Here is a 25,151-nt window from a genome sequence, read left to right as displayed (position 1 = left end):
CAAAGCCACACACATGGCTTTATTAATAATGAATACATGATATACTAATGCTTTTTATACTAGAACAAAGTACTGTGGGCACATAAGCATCCCTCTTACATGTGATTTTGACACAAGGGGCATTAATGAATCATTCTTCTGATTTCAGGCTTCCACCTGTTTTTGGAAGCTGACCTCAGAGATTGTCTACCACTCATAAATAGGAGCAGTAGTCAGGTCCAGTGCCGTTTTTGAGTGATAAGGCTGGGCTCACAGCTGGGAGTCCACTTCCTCCCAAAGCTGCTGGATGGCTTGAGGTCAGAGCTCTGTGCAGGACACTCCAGTTCTTTCACACCAAACTGGGGCACTATTTCTCTTTCTGATTTTGAGCACAGGGGTGGTGTTGAAACAGGAAGGCAACAAATCCAAACTATTGATACAAAGCTGTAAGAACAGTATTACCTAAAATATCACTGTATGCTATAGTGTTAAAATTTCCCTTCATCTGAGCCAAGGGGCCAAGAGCAAACTAGGAAAAACAGACCCAGATCAAAATTAATGTCCACATACTTTTGACCATATTGTGTAGCTCAGTAACAAGGCATCCATATATATGATGTCCGCTTTTCACTGATTTGTATGCAGCATAACTTTATCTGTCAAAGTGCTCCAGTTGCATCAAAATCTATTAACAATTTATCAACACTTAGAATTACAGTGAGTCAGCCAAGAATGATCAGGAATTGAACTTTAAGTTGTGCAGTTAAAGGGCCATAACTCTCTCACTGTCTACAGTAAGGAGCCATCAGGTCTAATGTTATGTGCCTCAGGATGGTCCATTTGTCCTTTGTAAACAGCGCTGTACCACAAAGACAGATCAGTGTCTCAGCGAAGTATTGTGAGTCTAAAGCCTGGGTTTTCCATCTTAAGAAGGCAACTCTCTTGTAACCTGGCTCGATCGCCATGGTCACTGATGGTATCATTGTAACAGCTAACCTGGTCAGGAGCAGGTTATGTTTCGATTTTCGACTTGAATCAGCTGAAAAGCTCCTTAATCAGCTCCTTTGAGTAGCCACTCTATGATCAGTGTCAGTTAATGAGCCATACAGATTCTTAGCTGAGGGAAGATGTTATAAATGCACTTTACACAGTTTGGTGACATTTATGTAACATTATGGCTCAACAAGTTGAATAGTCACAGTAGCACTTATTATATGCACTGCACTGCGTTTTTTTTCTTTTACACAGGAACCTACAGTAGATATTGGCTATCAGTGATGAAGAAAACTTGAGCAGGAATACAGTTTATTTTATTTACATGGTTGTTGTTGCTCTTAGTGAACCACTGGATGTGTCTGTAGTGTTCTGGTCCACAGTGACTCAACAAGAAGCTAATATAAACTCACAGGCAGCATTATAATTTAACACAGCATTATATTTTTATCAGGATGACCTTCACTTGCATATGAAATGTGGAATAATTCCTTCACATCATACCGTAGTATTTCCACTGTAGGTTATGTTTATATATTTATGTTTATATATTTGGTTCTGATTTGCTGCAGCCTGTTTTACACTGCTGCTGTGTTACAGCTCATATAGTTTGTTAATATTTATCACACATAATATTCATTCAGTAAAATGAATTTCCCTTTGATTTTCACTAATACTAAAATGATTAATACATCTGCTTCATTACAGGACACAGTCAGACCTAAATATGATTGTAATGTTTTAATCTACTGCATCAAGTTTTAAGTTTCAGTCACAGCTGCAGAATAAGCAGCTGTCATGTTGGAAATAACTGTGAATAAAGAAATCAGCTACATGAACTTGTGCATTCACACAATTTTCAGCCATCATTTCTTTCTCACCTTAACTGAAGTGACAGTTTTTACTGTGACACTTTAAAAATTGTCTTCGAAGGGAAAAGTAGGCTGCATGTGATTGATGATTTAAAAGTGACGCCCTGAATGCATCTTCATGTGAACCACATTAAAGCCTGAGGCAGAAAGAGTGAGCAGAAACAGGTGATAACCATCTTGGTGGTAGCTGTTCTCTCTGAATGAGATTGCAGGTCTGTCCAGCAGCTCAGAGAAAGAGAGCCTGGCTCTGTTGATCTGGCTTTGTGGTTCAGGCCTATGGAGTCTTTCTAATGAATTACAGCGATATCTGAACTAAACACCCAAATAAACCTCCCATCAGTGCTCTTTCAGAAGCTCTGGTAATATTCCACTGTTATATATCATGGTATAACTCCGCTCCTCGTGGACAAGGTAGCAGAGGAGGGCGATTAGCCAACATCGTGTTGTTTGTTTCATACTCAAGAGCCAAGGCTGAGGATCAACACTGGATTTTTTTTGTGCACACAGAGAATGTACAGCTAGCTGATATTCACTGAATTTGACAAAAAAAAAAAGTGCATTGGATTTGAATAACTGACTACAACTTCAGTGCAATAAAGCACTTTGTTGAGGATGAGTGTGAGAAGAGGGAATGCAAAAGCAAAGATCTATTAGCAGCTATTGCTGATCATTCTGTATAAGGAGAGTTGTGGGTGTGGGAGGGGAGATCAGAGTGGGAGGAACACCTAATCCAAAACTTTAGGATGTCCATAATAGAGGTTATAAAGCAGTGAAAATGGACTTTATCTCTGGTAACTTAAAATACATAAAAATAGCTTGATGCTAATTTAAAAGGCATTAATAAAAGCCATTAATTTACCATTAATACATCTATTTTACACAACTTATAAATCATTTATGAAGTTTAACATTTTGAACAATGAAACCAAAAACAATCAAATTGCTGTGGTCAGGCTGTAACAGTCTCTGTGCTGATGTTTATGTGTCTTTCTAATGAATATAATTAGCCAGCAGGTGGCAATTAAGCTTTCTGAATGACCTTGGCAGAAGGATAGGACACAGTGTCAGTGGGTGACAGTTGTTTTTCTCAATAAGGACAAATCACAGCCAGGACAAGACAAGGCTTTCTGCAGCAAATGTAACAAGGAGAATAAGGTTGTTGCCCTCCTGTTCCATATAAAGGCATCCACAGTAAGGCTGAGGAGCAATGTATGTTAGACATTTACACACCAGATACTGTGTGTTCAAACCAATGAGCCATGGCAAAACAAGGAACAAAGAATCACTGAATAAATAGCCTAGTCCTTTCTTTTTCAACGCCCCACATTCTTAGGAAGTGGTGACAGTCCATCTTCCCGTTGAACAGGGCTTCATCTCCTCCATATCTCAGCTGCCTGGGTTTGCAGACTCATCCGCCCTCTGTCCCTGCAGGCAGTGACTGTGCTTTCCAGTCTTGTGGATGAATGTTGGCTTGTGGAGTCCTAAATCTTTCCAGTTTGTGTAGGTGTCTTCGGTAATGTTTCTGCAGCCTGTGACCTTGGCTAGACCCACCTTGGGTCGGAAGACTTTGCTCTTGTATCCCTCTGGGTGGTATGAGAGATGCTCTCTTTCAGATTCACCACACTGGGCCTCATCATTATCATCATCCTCATCACTGTTCCCTATGATCACCAGCTCAGCCTGAATGTCTTCTTCTTCCTCATCATCAGCGTTCTCGTAGCCCATAAAAATCATGGTGACTTGCTCTGACTCAACCTCCTCTGGCAGAGCGTTGACGAGGTTCAGGGAGGCACAGAAGGGTGAATGTCTGTTTAAATCACCTGAGTTCTCTATCAAGGCATCAGGATCAGACTTGTGGTTGTGTAGTGAAGGACTACAGCTGTCTATCCCCCTGTAGACAGGCTGTAGGGGTGCTGGCATTCCTGTAGTACTGGCTCTGACTGAGACGAGAGCTACTGGGTTTGGACTGCTCACATCCACCTTGCTGATGCTGAGTCTTGGTGGAGTTTTATCACCAAAGTGAAGCTGTGACATTAAATGTCCTTCACTCTTTGTTTGTCCTGGAAAGGGTAAAGAGGGCAGCTTGGTTTCTTCTCTTGGTCTTTGCACTCTGGATGTGGAGTCCTGTTGGATGAGACTGGGACTGGGTGTTTTGCTCGGGGTTTTCCATCCGTCCAAGTCTTGGCTGAGCTGCTTTTCCTTTCTGAGGATTTGAGCACCATTTATGGATTGGACTGAGCCCTGAAATGGGCTGGGGCTGGGTGTTTGTGATTTGTTTGGTGTCCTGGGTGTTGAAGGTCTGCTGCTGCCTGTATAGGGTACAGAGTAGACCGGCTGATGGTACTGCACCTCAGTGGGCACATTGGTCTCTGTGGCCTGATGCAGCAGCTCTTCTACCTCTGTGAGTGTCATCTCTCCAACTGCTCCATTGTGCAGTTTGCCTCCATCTGGGTGCAGTGCATATACTGACTTGTGCCCATCATCATACACCTTATATCCCCTCTCCTCGATGGTGTCTGGGGTGATGGTCGCTGTAGAGACCACCTGACTTTTGCCTGTTTTTTTATCATGCTCCACACTAATCTCCATCGCAAATGTAGCTGCAATTGAGAAAAAAACTTATATGAAGGTCTCTGGACAAAGACTAGAAAACATGCTGTTCAGTGACATGTCTCGAAACTGTTGTGATGTTATATTCTTATCTACAAAGATGTAAAAAAAAAAAAAAAAAAAAAAAGATGCATGCTTGGAAAACTGGCATCATGCTAAAAACTTTTGGGATCAGAGTGTTGCACTGGGCTGTAAATTACATCATCATTCAGCCTGTTCTCATTCCGAATAGTCAAATATCGCCACTTTGACAGTGCTTTTGGCATACAAGTCCAATGCCAAGTGGCACCTTTTGCTTCCACATGATGCGCCTCTTGATGGTATCAGCTGAGAACACAGCTGGACCAAACCTGTCATGTCATTATTACATGCTGCCAAACACATGCCATGTCAGCCTGATCTGCAGATGGAACCTGTCACATGGGCTTTATACGCATTAGCTTGAAAAGCTGCTGGTAACGCCATGATACAAGGAACGTGAGGGTGCCTATAGGGTGGTTGGGAGGGGTGCTGGATGTACCTAACAAACCTTTTACTTTCATGCAGGAGCCAGGTGTTCACTTCTCACCTCCTCCTTCCCCTACTCCCATCAGTATGTGCATTTGTTCACGTCCCAACACTGGCTGCCATGTGCTTGTGTTGTCTAAATGTAACCACATACAGCGTCATCCCACCGTGTGCATTTGCTGACATCACAGTAGTGGCATCCCGGAATGTAAAGAGCAGACGAAGAAGGATACCCAAAACATAATATGTAGACATGAAGGTCCACTGCAAAGAGGCATTATGTGATGACTTGGGATGAGAACATGCTGCATAATTTATACATGATATTATATCCTGCATCAGCTTAGAGCAGAGCTTTACAGAGCTTAACATAAGATTACTCTTGAAATGTTGTTTGTTTTCTAGCATAAATGTTAAACAGCCATCAATGCCAGCTTCTCGGTTATAAGGGTTTTTGTTTTTCTTTGTTATCCGAGATACTGAACTGAATATTGTGGGGTTTGGGACTGTTTGATTTGAAGATGTCATCTTGGGCTTTAGGGAATTGTTGACAGGCATTTAAACTATTTTGACATTTTTTAGACACAAAAATAAACTGATTATTTGAGAAAATAATTGGTGGACTAACTGATAATAGAAACATAATCATTAGTTGCAGCCCTACATCAAAAAAGCATGTAGTCTGCAAAACTCTCCTGGTGAGAAGACGTTCAGCAGTGAGCAGCTCAGTCGAGCTCAGGTGCTTCTTAAGGATAATAAATATCAGAGAGGAATGACTGGAGCACAATGATTAAAATGTCAAAGGATAGAAGGCTGAACAGAATTTCATATCTACAGATTAACTGATCCACTAACTATACTTATCGCATACGTACCGATGGAAAAATATACATTTAAAATCCCTGATGAACTGCAGCAGCACAGAGTGTATCTGAAGCTCAGTGGGAGGCTTCAGCCTAACTACCTGCTGATCCAAAACTGTGCAAAGAAATGGAGCAGGGGTGGAGCTGAGCCAGACAGGATGAAGCCTGATTGCTGAAACATACTCATCTGGATGAAAAGTTAATGGTGAATTCAGCAAAATAAGAAGAAAATCACGGTATCTGACAACCTACGCTTGATTTTATAATGTCATATCTGTTGCATACATGGTGCATATGGTACATCTTTGGTGCAACCTCAAGTTCGTGTCCCCAACAGTATCTTCTTTGGCACACTGTTGCACCTGTGCAACCTGAGGTGGGGGATTTGTTCCATTTCTCTTTCATTTTATGAGGCAACTCAAAATGAGCTAAATTGATGCTGAGTTGGCTGTTGGCGAGATCATAGAAGAGAGTTGCAAAGTGCTCCACAATAGAATTGACCTCCTCTGGAATGCTTTTTGGAACCTTAGTCAGAGTAATGAAGGCCTCTGTTGCCATATCATTAGCTTTGCAGGTATCTCAGGCTGTCTTCTTTACTTTTCCCTGGTTGCCAACTGTATCACAGCCGGTGAAGACATGGAACAAGGTAAGGGTAATCTTGATGTGTCTGAGGTTCTTGTCAATTCTATTTTAACCTCCATAATATCAATTGTGAAACATGGTTAAGTCCATAATATCTGGGTCCACTGTGGAGGGTAATATTTTTAAATCCTTGTCTTGCATCCACTGTCTGGAATGTCACTCTCGTATCTGCCTCTTACATGTGCAATCTGATCTGGTTTTCTTCTGGATGAGATAACAGACCACTGCGTGCATGAGTGGAAATGAGTGGTGACATGTGGGACTGGCAAAGACTTTAATCACAGCCTCTGGCAAACCAACGCTCTTGCTGTGTGCCAGCTGTGGTACAGCATCTGCCACTAGGGAAAGAAGACAGCATGGAATACACGTAATAGTGATGACATGTTAACAGAGGCCTTCATGGCTCTGTTAAAGGCTCCAAATGCTCCATTATTTTTACTATTATAGCATTGATTATTGGTACTATTGCTACTGCTGCTTCCATTATCATTACTTTTGTTTTTTTTTAATTGGATATGCATCTCTGTTGTCAAATCTTATCTCACTGTACAGCATACATATGTCCCATCATTGTGTACAGTGGTCCCTCGTTTATCGCGGGAGTTACTTTCTAAAAATAACCCGCCATAGGTGAAATTCATGAAGTAGTCAGATTTATTTTTTTACAATAATACAATAATACAATTTACATTTTTTTTTATTATAGATGTTTTAAGGCTGTAAAACCCCTCACTACACACTTTATACACTTTTCTAGGACAGGCATTATCATCATAACATAACACATCAACACAAACACAAAGTTCAAACCTTCTTAGAACAATAAGTCCAGTATTATAGAATGAAACCAAAGATCAAAACCCAAACATTTGTTTGAGAAATAAAAATATAAACGTTTTCCTATAAATAATTATGATGGCTTTTAGAACTAACAAATTTAATTTTAACGATCATCCTACGAGGTTGGTCACATAAGAAATTATTAATAGTGACTCACGAGTATTTCACAGTTCCTCCGAACGTGCCTAGCGATCGAAGATTTATGGAAATTTGGCAAGCTGAACGCATTCTGTACTGTACAGGAGACACGGCACGGAGGAGATTGATTGACAATGGTCTACAGTCCCTTAGCCAATCAGGACGCAGAACACAATGCGTTGTAAAAAAAAAAAAAAAAGCATGCAAAATTGAACTAAAAAAAATCCGCAAAACTGCGAGGCCGCGAAAGGTGAACCGCGTTATAGCGAGGGACCACTGTATTTATTTAATCATTCTTCAGCATTCAGTTGTGCTCCTGCCTCACTGGCATAATGTGCACACACGCACACACACACACACACACACACAGAGCCCTATCTGTGCTTATTTTCTTTTGTTTGTTTATTTGTTTATTTTCTTTTTAACTTTTTTTTAAACTTTTTTTTTGTTTTTTGTTTTTGTCTTGGTTTTACCACATTTCTGATACACATTTGCTAAAACATGTGTTGCATCCATTTTGATTTGTAAGGTATCTTCTTCACTATCGGTATGTGTCATTGTTTGTCTCCCTTAACTGTTTCCGTTATTTACTTTTTTACTGTTTTCACTTGTTTTGTTCACACTGCAATTCACATTTTTTTTTATTATACATGTTTTAGGGCTGTAAAATTTAATAATTAATAATTCATTTTAAATTAATTTAATGATTTCAATTTTTAAATTATAATAAAAAAAAGGCTCCGAATGGCACCAAATGTGCCATCTCCATCAGACTGGGCTGGTTGGACTCATCTAATTGAGACCTATTGTGGGCAACATTAAGCCTGCACAGACTACCCAGTCCATCTTTGAACTCTTTAGCTGTGGCTGCAAGAAAGGCTACCAGGGCCTTTGCAAATGTTAGACTGTGAAGCAGACAGTGAAGAACAGGTTTAACAACAACAAAACAATCTAACACATTTTGGAAATAATTATTTTCAAGTACAATTTGTGTTTGACACATACTTTTAAGCAAAGTTGCTGATGTCAGATTGAGTATTGTTCTACTTTTTACAGTCACTGTGTTATTAGAGTTAATGAACAAAACAATAAAGCTTTGAAACAGGCATGCGACAAACATAATATTACAAAGTCCAGCCAAAGTTCTCAGATTTCCTTCTTGAGTCACTAAATTCACTGTTAACCATTCATCTGAACAGTTTCTATAAATGTTGTATAATTTGGCTGTTATCCTTGATCACTGACTTTCATGACTTTGAAACCTGAGCAAATTGGCTTGATTTCTTTTAAAATCACATGAAGAAGAAGGAAAAGAGCAACTTTTGAAGAACTGACCCTAAAATTTGCAAGAAATAAGTAAAGACTACAAACAAATATATGAAAATTTGGGACACTGGACAGCTCCCCTTTCTATATTCACCAACACTACAACTTGACAAAAACACTACCACAACTGACAGGTGCTCAGCTCTGCCTCATACATAGCCCAGTGTAACTTTAATGTTATGTTAGCATTAGTATTGACAGTTTTGTGTGGCCATTGCATAACATTAGCTTACTTATGCATTGGACCTTTATTTTGAAAGGAGTTCATTATCAACCTAAATTCTTTGATGCTTTGGCTAGCATATGCTCCCATTTGCATCATTAACATTGCTGGGTTCATCCAAGGATAATTCATGAGCAAGACAATTATCTAGTAAAAGAGCCAAGCAATATTATTTTTTGATATTAAAGAAGAAAAAAAAAAACCAAAAGGCATCAAAATCATACACACGTTCAGGAGGTCAACGTCAGTGACTAAGCTGAGATGACGCAGGCTTGCAAACAGCTAGTGGTTGGCGGCAGCACCCAGCTGATATTCACTGTGTCCATGCCCTAATTTATGCATAACTTTAAGCCTTAATGTATTTTAGGTAGGTAAGCTATGTTAAGGTAAGTCATATAAAAATCTTGTCCCGGTCCAGCTATCATAAGCAGTGAAATCAGCTATAGAGACCAAAACATTTTTTTTTTCTTCTTTTTTTTTTTTGTATCAGCCTGTAAACATGTTTATTTCTTCAGTAACATTGGGCATTTTAACATGGGGGTCTATGTGGATTGACTATGTGGATTGACTGTTTTTTTGGAGCCAGTTTCTAGGGGCCGGTAGAGAAACTGCAGTTTTTGGCACTTGTGCCCTTTTTTCAGCCTTGGGTGTTGATGTTTGAGCAGCACACAGGTTGCATACAGTAAATGCTGAAAAGTATTTGTGACATGGTCTAGATGGGACATCAAAAAAAGTTCTATAAGATTAGATAAGATGAGACACAACACTGCAACATGTACAGGAAACAAGGGTTATGTTTTTGCAGGAAATCATGGAAAAGCTCTGCAGCAAGCGCATATTTTTCAAATTTTTTCAACCCTCTATTCAAAAAAAAAATGACACTTTTCTTCACCTCAAAAAGCTTTTCAAAAGTGGATCTAACATTTTAGGAATTACAAAAAATCTCATCATCTCCTTTAAGGTGCTGACATAAGTCACGGCTTCACAAAGAGGCATACTGGATCATCCTTCCAGTTTTCCAAAAAAAACAGTGTAAACTGTATGTAGAACTCACCTCCCTGGACTCTACTGTTCCAGAAAACGTTTTCCATCAAATGGTGACAGGGAGAGCACAGCACCCGAAAAACAAAGCATTTCCTGTGCAGGAATTTGTTTTGTACACATGAGCACAGCAAACTCTCCAACAGAAGGATAACTCAAAATTGCTTTGTTAAGCAACCATTCAGCAAAAAAATGTCTGGAGCATGAGCAGTGAGCCATTTGGATAGTGCTGCACAGAAAGTTCTGCTGTCTTTTGTTAGGACTGTGTGTTTACACTGATATGCTTATATTTTCCCATAGAAAACTGACCATATTAACCTTAGATGAGTTGCTGATATTTTGCTCATATTGATGTAAATAGAAGGTAACTGTGCATGTGGGTTCTGTTGTGATTATAGTGCATGAGGTGTGGCACGTCTCACCCTTGGATCCATTATCAAATAGATTTGAAATCCTGTTCAACCTTTTCTTTTATGACATATTCTAGGCGGGTGCATGTATATCTGCCTCATGTCTTTGTGCGTCTGGACTCTGATGAAAACGCAGAGGCATCAACACATGCTGAAGGCTGCAGCTCAGTGAAGGGGCTCCAGTCTTTTCCTCCTGATGGAAACATTGCTGTCTCTGATGAAAAGTTTAAAACTAGTGGGAAGGGAAATGTTCAGTTCTCCTCACAATGAATCTAATTGCTTCATATCTGGAATCCTGGTGAAATTAAATGACAGCTTTTGAAACAGCATTATAGAACCTGAGAGAGACAATGTGAAATTACTGGTGAGCATCAAAATCTGTCCACAGTGTAAATGATACTTCTTTTCTGTCCCACTGTGTACCTCTTGTGACCTGTCATATTTCAAACACCTGATGCTGACAACATTGTGATCCATCATCAAAGGACAAAATGATGTTCATGCACACACACACACACACACACACACATACACAGAGTGACATCTATACCTTTCTTTGGTGCTTCATTAGTGAGCTCATGTATGGGAGGTTTTTTTGTTGTCAGTGGGATGAGTGATGGGATATCTGGGAGTGACAAGGGTTCATGATGTATCAAATCTGAGGAGAAAAATGTCACCAGTGAAATACAAGAAAACACTAAGGAAAGCCATGCTTAGCAAGATTTATAGGATCACCATTTAAGGATCTCCTAATACTGATATGTCAGAGCATTATCATGGGTTGGATTATGTCCTGATAGCTCACAAGAAAACAGTGGTGTCTGTGTTATATGTCTTAAGCCTATTATCACAAGGTTAGAATTTAAAGGGACAGTTTGACATGTTTGAATAATATGTTTTTGTTTTTTGTCTGAGAGGAAAACATTCAGATGGAAATAATCTGTTTGGGTTCAGTACACGTCTGAGGTCAGGATGTGGTCTGGCTGGAAGCAGGAGGACACAGCTTCACAAATACACTACTAACACTTAGGTCACTGACTTACACATGATGTCTTGTACATGAGCAGTAATGTGAAAGGGGACAATTTGGAAGACCAAGAATCTCTCCAAATAGCTCAGGGACAAAGTTCTACACGATCAGAAAATAATGTGTCATTTTTTTCCCCATGTTATTGAAATGAATTTGATGGTGCTCAGTGGGATGCTAATAGTTTCAGATGTTTGTTAGAATCAATCTCTGAGCTGTACTTCTCTATTTCTTTGTCCCTGACCTGGTTTTGGAGAGCTTCTTGGCCTTAGTGGTGCTGCTTGCTCAGTGATAAACCTTACATTGTGCTGCTGCACACTCTGTGTCCTTTCACAACAGCTGTATATACCCTGAGATCATGTGACTGTGAGACTGAACACAGGTGGACTTAATTTAACTAAACATGTCACTTTTGAAGGTAACTGGTTACGCCAGGTCTTATTTAGGGATTTGATAGCGAATAGGGGTATATACATATGTACACATCAATTTTGAGTTTATTAGAAATATTTCTATTTTTTTCTGAAATACGTTTTTTCTCAGTCCACTTTACCAATTTTGACTATTCTTTGTAGATGTTTTAGAAAAAAAATCCAAATGCATTAAAATCATAGGTTGTAATGCAACAAAACAGGAAAAACACCAAGGGGGTGAATTACTGTTGCGAACATTACATTATAAGCATTACATAATAAAATACATCTAATTATGATCATAAAACGAGACCTTAAAATGAGCAGTCATTGCTGTCTGTGCCTGAATGATAAACAACAGAGGTTAAATAGATTAGTAGCTTATATCAAAAATACATTATGACATGATGACTATTTAAATCATTTTTTGTTAGTTAATAACAATAATGTCAGCTCTATTAATACTGCTGCAAATCAAACCTTGTCTCACAAATCATTTAATTTTTGACCAGAAATAGAACTGAAAGAAAAGCTGTAACAGATTGCAACACAAAATGCCATAAAAGTGTTTACCTGTGTGGAAGTCTGCATTTATCTCCTATGTGTGAAGATAGAGCAGTTGAGGGTCAAAGTGTCCAGAATAGCAGGAAGTGAACATCACAGCAGTGCTACACATTCATGGTGCATCAGCAGTGCATGACAGTCACATCAAGGTACAAGGTGCAAGGCAGATTCATTGTCATTTCCTCTTAATGTGGTTTAAGAAGAAATGAAATTGAAGTTGTTCCTTAATCCTATCAGAGTCACAGTTATTTCACTGGATCTTTCAGTCACGATACAAACAGCAACCAGAGAGCACATCATGCAGATTAGTCCCTGCGCACTGCACACTGCACGCCCACCATGTGAGCAGCGCATTTACCTACAACCTTCACTCAAAGCAGCCTCTTGTGAAGCAAAGCACACCCACACAGTCCTCAATGACTGCATCTTGTTAGCAACAAGCACAGATTAGAGAGGAGCAACAGGCAGCAGGGCTGAGTGGATTTAGCAGAGAGGAGAATCAAAGAAAGTGCTAGATTCTGTTGAATATCCCAATTCTTATAACCCACACAGGAGACAGAGTCACAGCTTTCTAGAACCTCCAAGAGACACTGTAAGGTTGAAGCTACACTGTGCACTGAGCTGTGCTGTGATTGGACCTGAGGCTGGTAATGATCTGAGGCTGCACAGGCAGCTGCAGTAATGTCATACTGACCAACCACACACTTGAGCTGCAACAAACTAGGCTACTAATAGAGTTGACATCGTTTTTTACAATGTATGATTTTAAGGTATACTATGTAGGAACTGTTTTTTTAGCACTGTGTCCAAAATTATCCCAACTTTCCAACCTCACCTGCACACTGTACCTAGGGATGTCCCCAACACAGCCATATGAAAGGAAATTATCATATCCAGGCAGAGGGCAGGGTCTCTGCAGACAGATGGACCACCACACTGACAGTGACAAGTCTGTACATTGATTATTAGGACAACTTTTACATTTGAGAGTTTACATTTGAAACAACAAATCCTTATATGGAAACAAGGGCTAGTTGTTGCTGTTTCGCAATTCCATATTTGATACAAATTAGATACTAAAAGGTGCACACAATGTTTAGACCACATGATAACATTGACATCATCCATCCATTCCAATGGACATACATTTTTTTAGGAATACGAGATCTATAATTCGTGTCATCTGACACCTAGACCCCCAGGAAAGCTACTCATCCTTGCAGCAAATTTTTCATTGCTGGCCACTCACAATATTACAGCAAAAAATCCCCTGCAGCCCAGAAAGCATGTTCCTCATAGACCTCCATTATAAAAGAGACATCTGTCAAACTGTTGACAGGACACCTCCATCTGCAAACAAGCTTACCTATGACTCTTTCTCTTCTGAATTTTTTAATCTTGGTTATATATTTGTAAGCCTTTCCTGGAGCCAAGAAAAGCTATTTAAAAATCTGTGATGTCATCATGATTTAAAGTCTATGAGCTGGGTGGTCACTCATGGGCGGGGCTTGCAGGAGGAATGGTACTACTCCACTGGAATGAAAAGGCACCATCTTTGGTTCAGTGTCTAGCTTTGATTAAAGTCTATGCACCACCTTGATGCTCAGACTTATTAGATGGGACATCTTTATGCCAATCAGAATGTTCCACACTTCAACAAAGCCATACCGCTTTTTTAACAAATGTGGCTGACCAAGAGGAAAGGAGGAAGCACAGCACATTTCAAACATGGGATGTTATATTACTAATACATGCTAAAATATCATCTAAAAGATTTACAGTGTTTACTTGAGAGTAAAAAAAAATTCACTGCAAAATTAATAATATATAGGTAGGAAAATATGGCTCTGATTTGTTGTTTTAATGATACAATTGGATTATAATGCATATTATTAATTATATTTACAGAGTATTCATCTCTGGAGGTTTGCCACAAATGGTTTTCAGGAGAGACTCAAGTAATTGAGGATGTTTAAATCAAAAGTACAAAAATGCTAAACAAAGTATATGTAATTGGGTTTAAAATGTCATGTTTTTCATACATGTGTATTAATTATTCATGAAAAAGAAATACTGTAGAAAAAGAAAAGTTCATCAAAAAATATCTGTTAAGAACATTTACTGTCAATTTTACTATATGACCATTTCTGTGTTAAGAAAAAAAAAACCCAAAGTATTCTAATCATTATAATAATAATAATACTTGCTAATGATCTATGAGTGCATTAAGAAAAAAAACTCCATAATTGCAATATTTTTTTGTGTGTTTGGGAAATAATTGGGTTCTGAACGTGAAGCTTGGGTCTGATAATGATGCAGCATTAAACCTACACTAGGATTGTGTTTTATGAAGATGGAGGATGAAATGATTGAAGTGTCTTGAAGTATTATAAATGACTGTTCAGTGATTTCGATTTTGTTACTGAAACTAAAAATCCTCTCTGTACCCGAAACAATTTGGTCACATCCATTTTTGACCTGCAGTGCTGTTTTCAGTCTAAATGAATCAGCTGTTTATTAATTGTGATGACACAAAGAATTTGCTTAAAGCAGTGATGGGACTTTTATCATTGAGAGGGACCATATTTTCCAGCAGAGGAGCACAAATCAAGCAGCCTGTGAGTGCACAGTGTTTCTCCCTCAGTGTCTGCTACAGCTTCACTTCTTTTTCAGCATGTCTGTGAGGAGCTTCAGATACATACACCCATGTCTTGACTTCACATCAGAAATCAGTAAATGAAGTTTGTTAAAAGCTAAAGGATTATTAGAGATCATGATGACTGATTTCTGAGAGGGGAGGAGTTGTTTGTGGCAGTAGCATGAATCAGTGAGCAGCTCACAGCCGTGTTAAGGGCAGTACAGGCACACACCATGAGAGAGATGTCTGTTTGAGCCTACCTTGATAATGTCCTCAGCAGTCCTCTCCACCTCTTTTAATTGTTTCAGAACCACTTCTTCATTGGCAGAGATGACAAGCTCCTGTGTTTCCAAGGTCTCTATCTCTTCCTCGATTCTGTAGAGCAAAGAGCTGTGTTACTGCAACAAGAACTCTCAGCAGTTCTGTACTTACAGCAGCATATGTTGGAGTGAAGTTTATTAAAGCAAGCAACACACACTTGCTGTAGGTTTTTTTTTCTATTAAATATAGCATTGCAGGTAGTAATGCAGCGTTTTTTTGTAATGTATTTTAATACACAATTTTCTAATAAAAAAAATGACCTTGTGGTTATGAATGTTAAAGCTTCTGCTTTGAAGTGATGACTTAATATTAGTTCATGTAATGTGAAGTTGGTCTCAGCCCACACTCATTATGAACTTGTAAAAAAAACCCGCTTTGAGAGTGCTTTTGATGTAAGTTTGTGACGACAAGGCACCTTGCCCAAAAGGCTGGATGGTTTCGGGTGGCAACACAGCTGGACAGAACCAGTCATGATGTATCATGCTGTGTCTGCATGTTATACCGCTGAACGGCGCCAGGCTCAAATGCTGCCGGTAATATAAAGATATAATATTAGGAGCATGAGGGTGCCTATAGAGGGGAGAAGTGAAAGACACCAACAAATCCCTGACTTAAATGTGGGAGTCTGGTGTTTGTATCCTGTCTGAATGTGATGGGTTTTTTTTCTACACCTTACCATGTGCCTCAAACCTAACCGTCCATGCCAGCATGAGCGTTTGTTGATGTCCTGGTATTGGTTGCCATGTGCTGTTGCTGCCTTAACATAACCATATGCAGCGTCATCCCCCTGTGTGCATTTGCTGACATCATGGTAGAAGCAGCCCAGATTGTCAACAGCAGATGCAGAAAGATACATGGAAGTCGACTGCAAAGCAGCAACATGTGACAACTTGGGATGAGAATGTGTTTTCTGTCTCACAGACTATGTGCTTGAACTCACCATTGGTTGCTTATTTTAGCTGGAATTTTTTTCCCTTTCATTGCAGATTCTCTCAAGATATCTAACATGTTAAATCTATGGACCTCTGTGGGACCTTGTCTGCAAGCTACAGCTAATGAAAGCAACACAAGACATGGGTTGTGGATAGAGACTAGCAGTGTTGAGGTGATTTAAAGGTGTTTAGTGTGTGTGTGTGTGTGTGTGTGTGTGTGTGTTTGTTCTAATGAGACTAAGCTACGTCCACATTACATTCGTGGTGTACATGACATGCCCCCTTCAAACCGTACCCACAACCAGTGCAAGACAAACTCACTAAGATGACAGTTAAATTCCTTGCACTTCACTTCATACTAGCTAAGGGTTAACTATGGGCTTCTACTTTGGAACCAAGGTGCGCAGGGGACTGATTGCGAACTGACAGTGGACAGGTCACGTAGCTGCTCCAGCCACAGCTATACCTGCTCAGTTTTATTGGGATGAGACAGAAAGAGACAAAGAGAGAGAGAGGAAGAGAAGGTGGAAGATGAACTATTGGACACAATGTTTCTATAACTTATTAGCCCAATAACTCACATGAAAATCACTATTTCAAAAAAACCTTCTCAAATAAAAGTAAAAGAGAAGCTATCCTGGTTAAGAAATTACTCAAAGTACCACTCATTTTTTATGTGGTACAGTGCAAAATAATGAAAAAAAAAAGCATTTGTTTTGATGAGCAGCTCGGAGACTAAAAACAAAGCCTATATAACCGAGATATAAATAATCATCATAACATCAAAGATTAACATTACATATGAAAAATTAACACAGCTAACGTTAGCTAGCTAGCTACATTTTCACATAGAATATGTGTGACTTTCTTCAATGCAGGTTTCCCCCACAAAAGTGGTTAGGCAGCCCCTGTCAAGCATCTCTTGACAGGGGCCTGGTGGACAAGTGTCTTTTTTGACAGGGGCCAGGTACACTTTGTATGGATTTTTATGAGGATAAAACAATGCATCGAGTGAAAAACTAATATAGCCAGATGTCTGTTTTCTGTTTTCCCATAAAACCAGCATAGTAGCTGTTTGATAATCTTTAATGTACATGTATAAGTCTGTGGTAGGAAGGAGGTCAAACCTGCTCTGGAGGTCAGGAGTCTCAGTGACTACAAGCCATCATCATAAGCCATCAGGCCAATGCAGGGTATTGATGGGCTATAAACCAGAAAATGTGAGGAATCCATCATCACATCATTTCAATTCAGGCCCTTGCTGGCTATGGAGGCTAAAGCTCCAGCACTGAAAGATCCTATTGGCTACATCAAGGCGTCTATCAAAAGGTCAGGAGTTGGCCTCCGTTTTGTCATCTGTACTGGAGTTGCTTGTTTTACATGTGGGACAAGAGAAATTATGGACAATATGTGGAGAAATATGAACCCTTGAAATGATGCCATTGCAGTTCGTGGATATCTATGGATGTAATAATGGGCTTGGATAAATTAGTTTGCTGGATTTAGATCGTCTGGAAGTGTGTGAGAATTGTAGAGGGACTGTTTCTGTCTGGATGATATTGATCTGTGGATTAAAATTATGCTTCCTATGTGAGATATAGCTGTTTATTTGCTTGACTAGTGGGTTTACTGAATGTGCTGGTGGTTATACCTTGAAATGGTCCGCATCAATTGGACAATAGGTCTCATAAGTAAACATGTTAATAATGCTTTTCTTCATGTTTATGCAATACTCATCATATAAAGCACTATCATTCAAAGACTTGTTTTGATATAAAAAAAATTATGTAGTATGCTGTGATCACTAAATAATAATAATGAAGAAATATGTAGTTATAAGTTACAAGGATGAAATGGATCAAATTTGTAAATGTTGCACATCCTTACTTGATGCTGTACAGCACACTGTTAACCAGAGTTCCTTCCAGCAGCACAGAGGACTGCGTGAGTGTAGAGGCTGTGAAGCTTGCATGTCTTGTTGTTGTGTACAGACTCTAAAGCTAGGGCTCATTTGTGCTATTATGTAATGAAGAAAAGGTTAACCGTCTATGCTCTGACTGACACACATGCTGCTGACAGGTAGTTCAGGTTAAACTGTCTCGTCCTGATCCCTCACTGCTTCCCACAGTGGACCTCACTCACATCACACAGGCACCTTGCCAACCTATGCCTGTCAGTGTTCCCTACTCCTGCACATCTGCTGTCAGAGAGCATCTCAGGGATAATATGTTGATGAAACTAATGTCAGGCAGCTTCTTACATCAGCCTTTTGTTATAGATATTGTAATTTAGGAGTCTTTAGGAATCTTCACACAGCTGCAGGAGGAACTGCCAACTGCAATGTTTTAATCTGCACCTCTTATAAGCCAAAGAACAATTAAATAAAGAAATACCAGACATATTATAGTCATTTGGGTTTAAGGTGTGTTGTGTTTTTCATTTACTGTCAAATAAAATGATAATATAATGGCATAAGAGTACATGTATTACTTTTACTGAGAGGGCATCTTTCAGTGTTGGTCTGGTTGCAGTGGTTCCCAACCTAAAGTGACGGTACCCACCGCAGTAAATCTAAGGGATCATGAGATGAGTACTGAGTAAAAGATGAGAACAAAACACTTCTCATCTTTTTGTTCCTATTGGGAAATTTTGTCTGCTGTCAGGTAGCTATGCCATCTGAGTTTTTTCTGTTGACAAGAAAAACTTTAAAGCAGATACTTTCTGATGATCTTAAGCAATTAAATCCTTGACACTGAATAACTCAAATGGGAAAAAGTCTATTTGGTCCCTCTGTGCACATAATCACATTCATTGCTGTTGGCATGAGATGTTAATACAGGTGATTTTTCCAGTTCCCTGCTGAAATTTATATGGCCCCCATGTGAATTTTAAGGTACATCCTCGCCATGTTTTTCTCTTAACTTTATTTCTGTCTCTTTTGTTCTTTCCAATTGAGTAAAATGATTTTCTTGGCCACAGGCAAGAGGAATGTTTGGAGATGCTTTGGGACTGTGAGTGAAGAGAGGTCGCCTGACAGGGTTATGGAATGGGAACTTTACATTCACTGTGTAACTTTATGTATTCATCCCAAAACTGCTACCACAGTCATCTTGTGTTATAGCTCTTCAAGGGGGCCCTATAAGTCTGTCGCTGGCTGTCCTCTTGGATCTTCTGACCACATCATGGTACATCTGCTTCCCTCATACAGGACTTTGCTACATAGGGTCAACAGGGCAGATGAGTGAAGTCCAGGTGTGGAGCAAGGAGAGAACTCTGGCCCTCTGGGACAGAAAACATCTAACAGCATGGATGAATTGACAGATTCAGTATGCTGCTATATGTCTTTCTGTGTGGATAATGTGATAACAAGCCTTGGATCTCCAAAGACACTGCAAAGTCTGCTTCAGAAGAAAAGGGCTGTTTTTTAAAAATGGGATAAAATTGCTTATGCTGAAATTAAAAAAGCTGTTTGGGTTGAAATTGCAAAGGCAAAACTAAAATATAAGGGAAAAAAACAAACAAAATAACAATCCAAATTTAATAAGACCAACCTCAAATCTGTGTGGGATGGCCTAAAACTGATGACAGGTCTATGTAAAAGCAATAATACTGTCTCCGTGAATGGTTTTACTTTAGATGTTATGCTGTTCAGCTGGCAAATAAATTAAATTGTGTTTATTTGAGGTATAATTTTTATGAAAAACCATTAACATTTGCTAACTCGACAAGCACACCACTTCTTTTAATACTGATGTTGCCACAGTTGCAAAGCTTTTTAAACAAACTAAGAGCCCTGGTCCAGACAGAACAAGTGGCTGGTTGCTGAAGTGCTGTGCTTTGCAACTGAGTGGAATTTTCTAAGTAATTTTCAGCCAGTGTGAAATGTTGTTTGACCCATGGAACTCCAGAGTCTGTTATTTGTTTCTGCACCAATGGATTGTCTCCACTGGGATGAGTTAAGTTTCACTCTGTCTGTAAATGATTCAGTGCAGCTGAACCAAATATAAATGCTTCACCCACATGATATGCTGTCTGTGTCAGCTCTCTGCCTGCTGTGTCCAGTGTGGGCTGCATTGTGGGATTTACTGCAGGTACCTGAGGATGTTGCTCTGCAGCTCATCACTCTGCTGCTGTATGTCCTGAGCCTGGAGCCTCATGGCTTCCTGTTCCTCCTCCGACTGCTGACTCAGGCCATCCATCAGCCACTGCTCCCTCAGGGCTTTCTTCTGTCAATCAAACACACCGACACACAGCCATCTCACTTTTACCTGCCAACATTAGAGTTCCATTCATATTTCAGAAGTTGTAAGTGACAAGTGCTCACCTACACTGCCGACAAGGGTAATTTACTAAATAAAACAGATAGAGCCTTTCTGTAAATGCAGACCAGATTTCATTGTGCATGTGCTGTAGCCAAGTGGTGTGATGTCGTTTAAGACCATAACCTCTCTCTCTTTGAACCTCCTTTTTGGAGCCAAAAGTGTTCATATTTGGATGAGGGGTTGAAGCTGTGGAGGAACGAGAGGCTCATGCCTCACAGACAGCAAGCCACTCAAGCAGCCCCAGCCTTAGTTATACATAACTCATGAATTATGAATCATGAATCATGAGTGTTGAAATTAGCAGCACAGGCCAAAACTGTTTTATGTGCCAGGGGGTAAACATGTTTATTTCAGTTGGGCATTCCAGTATGGTCTTTTCAGCCTCTAGTGGCTGTCAGAGGAACTGCATTTTCTTGTCACTTGTTTGAAACACATCATCAGTACTATGATCAATGTGAAGCATCTCGATGTCTCTTAGGCCTGTTTCACACTGCACATGTCAGCAGTGTGTGAGCAGTGCCGAACGTGTTGTTCATTATTTCGACGCCCATGTTATCAAGAGCATGCACACTGCTCGCCAGCACTCATCAGGAGCTTGTCAGCTGCAGCAAATCTAGAGAAATGTTGGCTCGCTGATTTTCCACACTTGCAGCACGTGTTTGTGAGCAGAAACAAACAGTGAAAATGATGTTTTGATGATTATACTGACTTTATACCACCTTTAACCTTGGTTTAAAAGTCTCTCTCTGTTACAGAGATGAGGAAATAGAAAAGATGTTGTCTGTTTTGCTCCAACTTTCCTGCTACCTTTTCAAAATAAAAGTCCTCTGACAACATCTCTGTGGACAGAATCCCATCAGCTGCTGGTACAATGCATTTTATTTTTGAAAGATTTGCAGAACTGTGTTGTCGGCAATGCAGGAACTTGCATGATTTCATACATGAGTGGAATTTATGCTTATTAATGTGGAAATACAGTACTCGACGCAGCAGTGATGCAGCGGTGACATTGCAACACTGCATGTGTGAAATGGGCCTTACTCCTCTTCAACTGAAAATGAGAGAACTGTTTTAGAAAAAAAGACTGTGGGCCAGCTGAGATTGACTGTGGCACTAATGTAAGATTGAGATCGCTCTGGGTAGAATAGGAACAATAAAGTTATAATATAATGTTGATGAAGAGGGACTCCAGTCATTGTTATTGAAATGAAGGTCTGGCCTTGCTTTACATTGTGTCTGAGTTCTTACAGAAACAAAACAGAGAATGTTGCAGAGTTTATTACTTACACTCATACATAAGTAAATTAAATCACAAAACCTTCATCCCAGAGTTCATCCAAGGATATGTTACAGTCTGTGTTCAGTGTCTGCTGGAGACACATTCTACTCTGTAGTGTTCTTCATTAGGATGCAGCTCTACATGAAAACCACCTTTCACACAGCCCTTGCAGTACATTTTATCCCTGCTGTTAAAAGTACCTTTATGTACTGGAGTTTTAATTTCTCCTCTTCAATCTGTCTCCTTTTCTTGGCGATGTTCTCCTGGATTCTTCTTTTGTCCTATGGGGACAAATCAAACATGTTTACATCATGTCACTGCATGGAAACTATTCCACCTGTTGTTCCTTATGCTGACACTTCAACCTTGAGCTGACAGCTGGACAGTCATAAATAGCTAGGAGCAACACAACCTTTATGACCTGACCTTACCTGTGTGTGTTTGTGTTTGTGAGTGCATGTGTGTATGTGTGTTTGTATGTCTCCACTTGTTCACGACAACTGCTGGAACATTCCCTTCTAATAAACACTTAATACTGAAAAGATAACTCATCATAAATAAAGTTTGTTTATCTGGACATTTAAAAGTAACTGAATGAGTAAGCAATCTCCCCACTTTTGGCATGAGTGCCTTCTCCCTGAACTGTGAACAGTTCTCAAAAATAGGCAGGGCTAGGAGGGGGGGTTAAGACACATCCAATCACCAACCCAATCAACTGCACACACACAAAGTTCTTAGTTGTTGGTGAGAGGGTGGTGACGAGGCAGTGACAGGGTGCTGGTTGGTGTTGAAAGCAGCTCCTGCTACCAGGATCAGCTGATAGCAAAATTCAGCTGCAACAGCAGGTTTCAACCTTTAGAGGGCAGTCACTATGGATATTTATACACAATGTTAATGCTTTGCTCTCAAATGTCAACAGTTGGACCTGAATCAATCAGCAAAACCACTAAATACCCATGAATATTGCTTTTAACTGAAAAAGTGGTTGGGGGTTTGGTTACTTTTTAATAATGGACACATATTTGTCCTGACTGGATAATCGCAGAAAAACACATTGCTCAGACGGCTTTGATTAAGTATTTTATGGCTGGAAAGATGGTCTTTTAAAAAAACTAGGCTGTCTCAGCAGTACAGAAACACAGAAACTACTGGAAAGTTGGAACTGCTCGAGCAGTTAAAACAAAGGAAAAAGACTATGACATTCACTTTAGCTCAAGATGAGGAAAACCATCAACTGCCAGAATGCACTGCGCTGTACCCAACCAATTAATGATCCCCTGATGTACTGCAAGTTCATCTCTTGTGACACATAAAGCCAGCTGGTAGCAAACAATCTTATTTGACACTTAAACAGTAACCTCAATGATTCTGAAAACATTTTAGGTGACAAATCCACAATGCAGTAACAGAGTATGATCTTGCCTCTAGGAAACAGTATGGTGCCTAAAGCCTGTTGACAAACTCTCATGTTACAGCTAATTAGTACACTAAAATTATGTTTGTGAACTAGGCAGTACTGTAACAGAATCTTGATTAACAGTCTTAACAGAATCAGCACTGCCTAGTTTTACAGTTTCATCAGAGTTTGGCCCAAGTTTAAGAGAGAGAGAGAGAGATGGCTCTCTTTCCGAGACACTGTGTGTCCGTGGTGTGGAAGTGTAATCTGTATTTGAGCAACAGTCCTAGAGCTAGTGAAAGGTTTTGCTTTATCCAACAGATTTGAGCTGAGCAACAGTGCTGGCAAGATAGGGGGAAGTTTACCATAGTTTATCACACATACTGTCCTGTGTTCCTGGATGTCAGAGTGACAGGGGTCACTGTGGGCTAAAGTTAGCTCAAGGATCTTGGATCAGACTGGCTCTAAGCTCCAGTGAAAGGGGATCTCCCTGATTACCTCTGCTGGTATCTATAGTCCTATCTTTGTCTGTGTCTGACTGTCAAACTCAGACACTCAACATGGCTGTTTTCCTCAGGTATGCTCAGGTATGCAGAGTTCAAATGACGGTGTTCTGAAGAAGAACATCCAGGCCACACAGGTGCAGTCTGGTATTTTCAGGGCCTCTAGAATTTTTCACAATGTTACTTCGATCCTACCGCAACCATTTACCTCTAACAAAATAATGTTTCTCCTTTTAAAACTTAACTTAACTTAACTTTTTGCAGCAGCAATCATGTCAAAGCGACTAATGTGAGACATTCTATTATCACCATTAGAAAGAAAATAATTAAAAAACAATGAAAAATATTTAACCCTTAGAGCCTGTGAATGGGCAGTCAAATCACAAACTGTAGCTATAGTTGCCCTACACGTAGCAGTAAACTGACAACTGTGTTTACACCATGTTTACACCTTCTTCTTGAGGGATATACACAGTGGTGTAAAAATTAAGGACAATGCCATTTGCATTCAAACTTTATTTATGGTGATGTCAGTTGTTGGTGCATTTTTTAATGTTCAGTTTGCCACAGCTGACAAGCTGCGATCTGGTCACTTTTTCCTCAGTGCTGTTTGATCACAAATTCAGCAGTCTGAGGTGGGACAGTAACAAGAAAATTACCTGAAATTTAGAGAAAAAAAAGGTTAATAGGTAAAAAAAAAAAAAAAAAAAAAAAATAAAAAATATTATTAATAATAATCAATAATCAATAAACAATAACAATCAATATACTTTTAGAAATACTATTCATTTTTAATAATTTGTCTCTTTTTTTGACCAATAACTGCTGTCAGTATCACAACACATAAATATTAGGACAATAGAGAAAAAACAACAACAGAACATAACAACAAATAAAATACATATTTGACAATCAATCAATCAATCAATCAATCAATAACAGCCCAGACATCCTTACTATCATGACAAAGACAGTAACAGATAGGTAGAAGAATAACAAAAAAATATAAACCTGCACCATCTGACCTGCCTCCTCATTTCTCTAAATTCCATTGTACAAATTCATGTCATATTTCATGTTAAGTCCTCCCCTGCTTCAAGCATAACATGTCCTGCAGCGTTCATCCCAGCAACAGAGAGCTCCACAGATAAAAAGGTCAATCAAAGAATAAACCCACTGTTGAATAGAAAGAGTGTGTGGTGTGTAGTCTGTTTTATAGCTACAGTACATGCTGATAGTAACAGCAGCCTTTGAGTAGAGTAAAAGCTCTGCCTTGAATCATCATTAACTGGCATACATGCTGTTGAGCAGT

At 39.5% G+C, this 25,151-nt stretch overlaps 1 protein-coding gene across 1 annotated transcript in view; it reads right to left on the bottom strand.

Moving 5' to 3' along the window:
- Window positions 1-3,154: 3,154 nt before the first annotated feature.
- LOC121960373 (palmdelphin-like) overlaps window positions 3,155-25,151 on the bottom strand; it is a 57,384-nt gene continuing 35,387 nt past the window's right edge. Inside the window, exons 3-8 of the mRNA XM_042510031.1 lie at window positions 22,141-22,221; window positions 20,435-20,565; window positions 15,347-15,461; window positions 12,458-12,482; window positions 10,995-11,102; window positions 3,155-4,444 (exon numbers count right to left, since the gene is read on the bottom strand). Coding sequence (XP_042365965.1) covers window positions 3,231-4,444; window positions 10,995-11,102; window positions 12,458-12,482; window positions 15,347-15,461; window positions 20,435-20,565; window positions 22,141-22,221 — 1,674 coding nt within the window. The 3' untranslated portion in view covers window positions 3,155-3,230. The remainder of the gene's footprint in view (window positions 4,445-10,994; window positions 11,103-12,457; window positions 12,483-15,346; window positions 15,462-20,434; window positions 20,566-22,140; window positions 22,222-25,151) is intronic.

This window comes from Plectropomus leopardus, chromosome 21 (assembly GCF_008729295.1).
Source record: "Plectropomus leopardus isolate mb chromosome 21, YSFRI_Pleo_2.0, whole genome shotgun sequence".
Classification (NCBI taxonomy): domain Eukaryota; kingdom Metazoa; phylum Chordata; class Actinopteri; order Perciformes; family Serranidae; genus Plectropomus; species Plectropomus leopardus.
The sequence above is the reverse complement of the archived record's forward strand: the minus strand, read 5'-3'. Positions and strand labels throughout refer to the sequence as shown.